Source organism: Physella acuta, unplaced genomic scaffold, assembly GCF_028476545.2.
Source record: "Physella acuta isolate Inbredline_101_S28 unplaced genomic scaffold, ASM2847654v3 ptg000322l, whole genome shotgun sequence".
NCBI classification, from domain to species: domain Eukaryota; kingdom Metazoa; phylum Mollusca; class Gastropoda; family Physidae; genus Physella; species Physella acuta.
Window position 1 is genome coordinate 13,530 of NW_026731841.1, and position 8,142 is coordinate 21,671.

The 8,142-nt window shown below is 35.0% G+C and overlaps 1 protein-coding gene across 1 annotated transcript; it reads left to right on the forward strand.

Moving 5' to 3' along the window:
• Positions 1-526: 526 nt before the first annotated feature.
• LOC131940538 (uncharacterized) lies at positions 527-8,096 on the forward strand (the record flags this gene model as incomplete). The annotated part of the gene is made up of 7 exons (XM_059299201.1): positions 527-713; positions 3,923-4,035; positions 4,248-4,344; positions 4,760-4,855; positions 4,989-5,037; positions 5,288-5,429; positions 5,684-8,096. Coding segments are annotated over 7 exons (819 nt in total), but the record flags the coding sequence as incomplete, so codon positions are not given.
• Positions 8,097-8,142: the final 46 nt, after the last annotated feature.

Here is an 8,142-nt window from a genome sequence, read left to right on the forward strand (position 1 = left end):
AACTGATTTTTTTTTTCATTTATCCCCCTCCCCCAAATAAAACAAACAAACAATAAAAGCAGATTCTAAACTCAATGATTTTAATCAATTTGTCAACAAACTATGAAAGCAGATTCTAAACTCAATGATTTGAATTAATTTGTAAACAAACAATTAAATCAGGATCCTAAACTCAACGATTTGAATCAATTTGTCATCAAGCACTGAAAGCAAATCCTAAACTCAATGATTTGAATCAAATTGTAAATTAGTTTGATTTGATCAAGCCATTGAGTGTCAGCTACGTTAACAAACCTAATCTACCCATCATTCAAATCAGTTGAGCTAGTTTTTTTTTTTTTAAATAATCTTTAAAAACTCAATTATTCTAAGCGAATGCATTTTTTTTTAAAGGGCTGAGCATTTTTTTCCGCTTTAGATTGATTGTCTGGTCCTTTTCAAATCCTAAAAAATGCATCTGTTTATTTTTAAAATCATTTAAAGAATCTATGTCATATCTGTTGATTTGTTCTGATTCTGCTTTCAGCTGAAGAGAATTCTAACGACAGATCTCCACCCCGGCAACGGACCTGAGAAAAAACTGGCCAGGAAGTCAGAGGTCAGAAAGACGTCCACGTCATGTGACCGTGTGTGCGACATTTGCCATCTAGCCAATCACAACCCTCACGGGAGTCACGAGGTCCTGCTCCACTGCAAGGATTGCACGGCAAGAGGTAAGCCTGCGTCATGGGACCTCTGTTTGACCATTGCAACAGGTAGACCTAGGCCTACACATACATATGGGACCTTTGTTTGACCTTTGTTTGACCTTTGTTTGACCTTTGTTTGACCTTTGCTTGACCTTTGTTTGACCATTTCAACAGGTAGACCTAGGCCTACATATACATATGGGACCTTTGTTTGACCTTTGTTTGACCTTTGCTTGACCTTTGTTTGACCATTGCAACAGTTAGACCTAGGCCTACTGTCTGTGACCAAGAAGCGTTGGAAATTTTATAAAAGTGCTCCCCCCCCCTCCCCCCCCCCCCCCCCCCCCATGAACATTGCCATTGTGCATTTTGCCCACATCAAAGTCTGATGATCATCCCCAGCTTGATGGAAATTCACGCGACAAATTATTTTTAGCGCAATTTCCATACGGACAATTGCGATTATTAACTCGTTCTGGGTGGATGTGTGTCCGATGTGTGTCCGCAGCTTTAAGTCGTATCTCCTTCTCAACGAAGCAATATCGAGGACTAGTTCCAAAAGCAAATATGTTAAGCAAGTTCCGATGATGATTGTGGGCCAAAAAAAAATCCCGGAATTCGTTCCTGGATTTCCCGGAAAAGCCAAAAAACCTCGAAAAAATGCAGTGTTTGGCCCATATCTCGGCAACCAGATAACTTAGCGACTTGAAACATTTACCAATCGATTCCTGCCATAATTTAGAACAATATTGCCGAAGAAAGTTTTCAAAAATATCCTTTCGTTCGGTCACAAAAAAATTAATTAAGGAAATTGCGCTTAAATTGTCACTAGACTTTTTATTAACTTGTTTTTAAATCAAAGTTCTAGATCTAATAGGCTTAGTACAGCACGTTTGCTGGGGGCTCACGGAGATTTTTCCCGTTTAAACCGGCTGGCCAATGCATCCTTAGGCATATGTTATATGTGGCCTCGGCCAGTCCATCTTTTGGCATACATCTACATATGTGGCCTTTATTATGCTGTTTCACGTCTCCCCACAGCAAGGGTAATATTCATTTAAAATTGTAAAGAATGAATCAACAAAGTGAATTAAGTAAGATAGGATCGAACCTATTACAGTTAATCAGGGGGGTGGTGGGTGACCGACGCTGATCTACTCAAAACTTGGCTTGGAAGGTGAAACACCATCATTTTGGGAAGGTGAAAAGGGGGGGGGGGGGGGGCTAGGCTGTCAAAGATGAGGTTGCAGTAGAAAATATGTAAGTTTCGCTATTTTCCCTAGTGTTGCCAGATACCGTTTCCGAAAATACTGGACACCTTTCCATCCTTCCCTTCTCAGGTATGTCGCAAAGCAGAAGAAGGGGGGGGGGGGGTAACAGAGTATTATTCATATACTTGTCCAGTATTTATATTTATTTTATCCTGGACAGTCTGCTCAAATACTGGACTGTCCAGTTCAAAACTGGACACCTGGCAACCTTAATTTTCCCATAAGACCTATTTTCAGAAGATTTGTAGAAATGCCAACTGAAAAATTTTCCCTCTTTGATTTGTTTCCAAGTAAAGGTTTCAAAAAAGATTCATAAAACTGTTTTCTTTTAAATAAAGTAATTGGTTATTGATTTAATTAAATTACCGTTTGGGAGTTTTCAATACTACGGGGTTATTTAGGAAAGTTATCGGAGTTAAATCAGAGGCGTAGCGAAGGGGGGGCAGGGGGGTACATATGTCCCCGGGCGCCAACCTTAGGGGGCGTTAGGGGGCGCCAAAATGAGTTGGAAAAACAAATAAAAATATTTTAGCTGCATTTATGCATTATAAATATAATAAAATATATGAGGGGGGTGTGCAAATCGAAAGTTTGAGGGGGGGGGGTGCAACTCGATAGTTCGAGGGGGGGTGCAAATTGAAAATTGAAAGGTTGATCCCGAGATGGGCGCCAAATTGAAAGTTTGTCCCCGGGCGCCGGGAAGGGTCGCTACGCCTCTGAGTTAAATATATCATATTGGGGGGGGGGGGGGCAGGCGTTGTATGTTACTAGATCTATATTTTGGTGAAACATAAAATTTGGCTAGTAGGCTATTTCATGTTTATTAAGATGTAGAGTAGACGATGATCATACAACATTCTACAATTGTCACCCTCCCCGCTAAATGGTGTGATCCCGCCCCCGCATCTGGGGCAGATACTTGAATTGTTTTTTTAGCTCAATCATATCGCAAGCTACTCATCAGGGTTTTAAAGCACATTTTTTCCCATAAAGGACGAAAGGAATGCAATTAATAAACTACTACAAGGCCCTAGGCCTAAAGTTTAAAAATCCGGTAACTTTTTTAAAATTCATAATTACTACAAAGAAGAAAATAAAACAAATATAAAATAAACCTTTATACTTTATAATAATAAGCTTTCAAATGCAATTTAATCCAACTTACTAGATCTATTATCTTTAATACAGATTTTACAAACAAAAACTTGCTTATAACTAGATCTATAAACGTTCATTTTAAAAAATATTTTTAACATAAAAAAAATGTAAATAGTCACGCTTTTTCATCACCCACCCTCCCCCTTCTTTCCAAAACGTCTCATCTAGTCTAGTATCTTGGATGTTGTTACTTTTGGACGTTCCTTTTCAACTGTAAACGCTAGGCTTAGTGTGATTTTACTACTTTTTAGTCCTCAGCTTTCATTATTTCAATAAATTGTTTGAACATTGGGTTCGTTCTTGACATAAGTCACCCGTTATGATATGCGATAATCGATCCTGCATTCTCAATCAGAACTTCCTGCATTCTCAATCAGAACTTTTTAAATACTAACTAAATACTAAAAATAGTCAATACAATACTGACTCATAAATACTACTACTACTAGAGTCTAGATTAGATCTAATAGTAATACTAATACAATTAATTGACAATTATAGTTATAGTATTATTATTATAGACTAGAATAAGTTAGTTAGGCCTAACCCCTAAGTTAGTTAGTAGTGTTACTGAACTTACAGTAGGCCTATATTAAATATAGGTGCCTAATAATATTAATAGTAATAATAATAGCAAGTAAGATAAATAGCTTAATGATTTATTTTTACTTATGTTATGCTTTAATAAATAGGCCCCTATATAGATGTTTTTTTAGATGAGCGTATCTAAATTTAGGCATAGTCCTTTATGTTGAAGTAATATTATATTGTACTAGAACTATTTTTTATTTCCACTGTTTCCAGCTCATCCATCATGTATGAACTATTATGGTCTTCTTGCAACTCGAGCCTGCAGGGGTCTGTGGCAGTGTATGGACTGTAAGACATGCTGTTTATGTCAAGACCCTGGTGATCCTGTAAGTTTTCTCACTGGAAATATTATGTAGCTTGGATTATAATTCACTTAGTTAATTCCTTACCTGCATCGAAAATGTTTTTAATAAAATATGTCTTACTTTAAATAAGCAAAACCAATTGTTTTTCATATTAAAATTATTTTTTGTTGTTGTTTCAAATAAATCTGGGTGTGGAAAATAATTAGTTGTTTTCTAATTTCTTGCACACGCAGGACCAGATGCTGTTCTGTGATGGCTGTGATAAGGGCTATCACATGAACTGTCATCAGCCACCTATTAGCAAAAAACCATCAGGTATAGAGAGCAAATGTATGTCTGACCAGTTTCTTTTGTTATTGAATATTTGTCTGTTTAGTTAATAAAATCTGTTTCATGTGTTTTGTTTTGTAATGTCTATCTTTTTAATTTTCTTAATAAAATTTTTGCACAAGGTATTGAATGATTCAGTATTCTGGCTGTGCTGTGTTTTTATACAGTTTGATTAGGTGGTTAGGACAGCATCATAGTTCCTAAAAACTAAACGTTTAAATGTTATCCATCCTGATCAGTTGTTTTATGTAGTTTTATCACTAGGTAGAAGGGCACTGTGTATAAAAATGCGACAATAAAATCAGTCTTAATATGTGCATCAGTATTTTAAAATTTAAACTGTCACACAAATGATAGTTTGTCCTCTTGTTTTTTTATATAGCTAATGGGTTAATTGATATTTTTTTTCTGGCAGGTACATGGGAGTGTTCTGATTGTAGGTTAGAAAATTCAACTCTTCAGAGAAATGAATTCATGGCAAGCCTCGGAAGTAGACAAACTGTTGCCAATGGTCAGTGTTTTTGTCTGGCTTGTAAATTTGATTATAGTTTTCTTGATGTATGCAAGTTTGTTGTAGTGAAGTGAAATAGACAATTAAAAACACATTTAGACAATAAGCTAATAGTGTTTCTGATTACTTTTAGAATCTGCGCCCCCTACTCCAGCAGAATCACCTGTACCCACACACCTCATGTAAGTTATCAAACATTTCTCATTAATCTTTTTTATCAAATCATTTCTTTAGTGGTGTTAGTTATAATCGTTAATTATAATTCTAAATGTAAAGTTAGTTTTAATTTTAGTTAAATAATGCAAAGTAATCATAACTACTTATAATTTACTACTTTAAATTTATTCTTTAAAATATAAAAGCCCTTTCCCTGAATCCAGTCAGCTTTGATGTTACAATTGTCTAACGTAAGTTCTTTCTTCTCCTCTTCAGGAACGGAGATCTCATCCCAACAGCTCCTAAGTATATTGGATCTGGAAGGTACCCTGATGCTTCACAGTGGTCAGTAGCTGATGTTGTCCTGTATCTGACATCTGCCGGATTCACTGAAGAAGCCAAAGTTTTCCTAGAACAGGTACTAGCCAGTAATACCCTAATGAAAGTTGACATAGGTCACACATCTAGCTAAACTTTACCTAGGTAAAACAACTAACCAAAGTTTACTTTAAGTCAAACACTGATCAAAGTTTTCCTAGCATAGTCCTAATAACTCTAATTTTTTGTTCTGCTTATTAAATTATTAGTACAGAGATTTTAAAAGTATGATTATCTTGAGAAAATTATTGGTCTAGCTCTATTGCTCAGTGAGATGGTTGTGATTATCCATAGGAAATTGATGGTGTGGCTCTACTGCTGCTCAAGCGAGCTGATGTTCTCAGAGGGCTTGACCTCAAACTTGGACCAGCCTTAAAGATCAACAGACACATTCAAGGCTTACAGACTGTCCGCCAGCACTTATCATAGCAGCCTATGCTAGTATTTACTGTCACATGTCATAGCAGCCTATGCTAGTATTTACTGTCACATGTCATAGCAGCCTATGCTAGTATTTACTGTCATCTACTCTGGGTGGTCTTGCATCATTCATGTTCTCGTTGAGTCTGACATCTAATGCTTCACCCTGTTACCATATCCAGTATTTTATCATAAAATCATTCCTCATGTGTAATTATTCACTCATACCCAATGAATGTAATCACGCACATAGCTTAAAAATTCCAAAGCTATTATGACAAGAGGCACTTAAATAAAATGTTTATTTCCCATCCAGATAATGGACTGCTGGGTGTTAAACCTCCATTGTTTTTTTTGTCTTTATATCAAGTTGCAAGATCTGTGTTTATTCATAAAAACCAGTTTTAGGTTATTATAGCAATAATCAGTACTAGAGAATGTTTACTTACAGGTGTTGCAATAATTAGTACTAGAGAATGTTTACTTACAGGTGTTGCAATAATTAGTACTAGAGAATGTTTACTTACAGGTGTTGCAATAATTAGTACTAGAGAATGTTTACTTACAGGTGTTGCAATAATTAGTACTAGAGAATGTTGCACTAATCAGCAGAGGCGTAGCGACCCTTCCCGGCGCCCAGGGACAAACTTTCGATTATCACCCCCCCCCCTCCCCCCCCCCTCAAACTTTAAACTTTTGATTTGCACACACACCACCACCCCACGTCGCCCCCACCCCGCTACGCCTCTGCTAATCAGTACTAAACTACCTTTTATTTATTACCAGTGAAATTGGGAGCCTCTGTTTAGATGATTCACTTGTGTTAGATTGAGTTGTTACATGTCAAATGCCATTATCCTAGTTGGTATTTGTCAGATGCCATATTTTCCATTGTTCCATATCAAATGTCATATTTTCAGTTGTTACATGTTAAATGCTATGTTTCCAGTGAGGAAGATTATTTATTGAGGACAAGTGTGATTGAATCATTGGTTTGTTGACATTGTTTTGTCAAAACATTGAATGATATTATTTAAGAATATTTTACAAGTTAAACATCAAAAGAAATATTTATTATTAATGGAAAATTCTCATATGTAGGGATATTTGCCATGTTTGTAACTGCTGTTCATGTATAATCATTTGCTGTTGAATTCCCATGTTTTGCTCATCAAAATGTGATCATTGTACACAGTAGCTTGGATTGTTACAAAATGCTGGTTAAGAATAAATGTGATCACTTTACACAGTAGCTTGGATTGTTACAAAATGCTTGTTTAGAATGTCTTTTTTTCTACTTGTAAATGTAATTGTTTGATGAAAAAATAAACATCAACTTTTTAAAAGGTTGTTTGAAAATCTATTATTGATTGATAAAATGGCTTATTGGGCACACCATTTCTAAAGTGAATTTCAATACAAATGGAATTTTAACTTTTCATTCTTGTTTTTATTAAAAATAAAGATGCAAATTCCTTCTGCATAGAAAACCCCGGCAGTACATTTTAATTACATTAAATATAATCCTATACATAGATATTTTATTTAAACTATCTTTAAGATGTATTCTCAGCTTATTCAGTATCTTAGCAAATAGATGGACATTCTGTTTACTAATAAGTGGATCTTTAGTTTACCATAGATACCATAATAAAACACTTCCAAATTACAATAGTTTTTTATTTATTAATCAGCCTAGTATTTGAAAATTCAAATTCATACCAGGTCAGATAGCAGAACACATCAAAGGACATAGTTAAATGAAAACTAAATATGAATGCTTGTTTAATCTTAACATTTGTTTCATTTTAAAATAGAACTATATAATTTTTTTAACAGATGAAGGCTAGCAGAGCAACAATTTAAAATTGTGAAAATTGCCTGCTGTAGCCTAGTTCATATGCATGGCCCTATTAGTATTATACAATAATCAGGGTGTTAAATAATGTGTGACTGTCTTGTAGCGGCCACCCATACATAGGATCGAGATAGATCTGGTATAAAGCTTCTCTGTGGTTCTGTATGTGACAGACGGACCAATGGTACAGTAAAAACTCAACTTTGTGTAATATTCTTAACGTTAAAGTGTTCACTTCTAAAATAAAATCAAAATTGACAATTTAAAAATTCAATATTGATAAATTTTAAAATTAATTTTCATTTTTCAACTTATCATTTTGATTGACAACGTGAAAAGAACAACATTTAAATCAATGTATCACCCTTTACAAAAAAAAATCCAATTTTGTTTGAAAAAGTACACAAATTATGTCCCTGTGTACCAAATACATAAGTGACTTACAAAATAAAATAAAGAAACAACACTTTTTAAA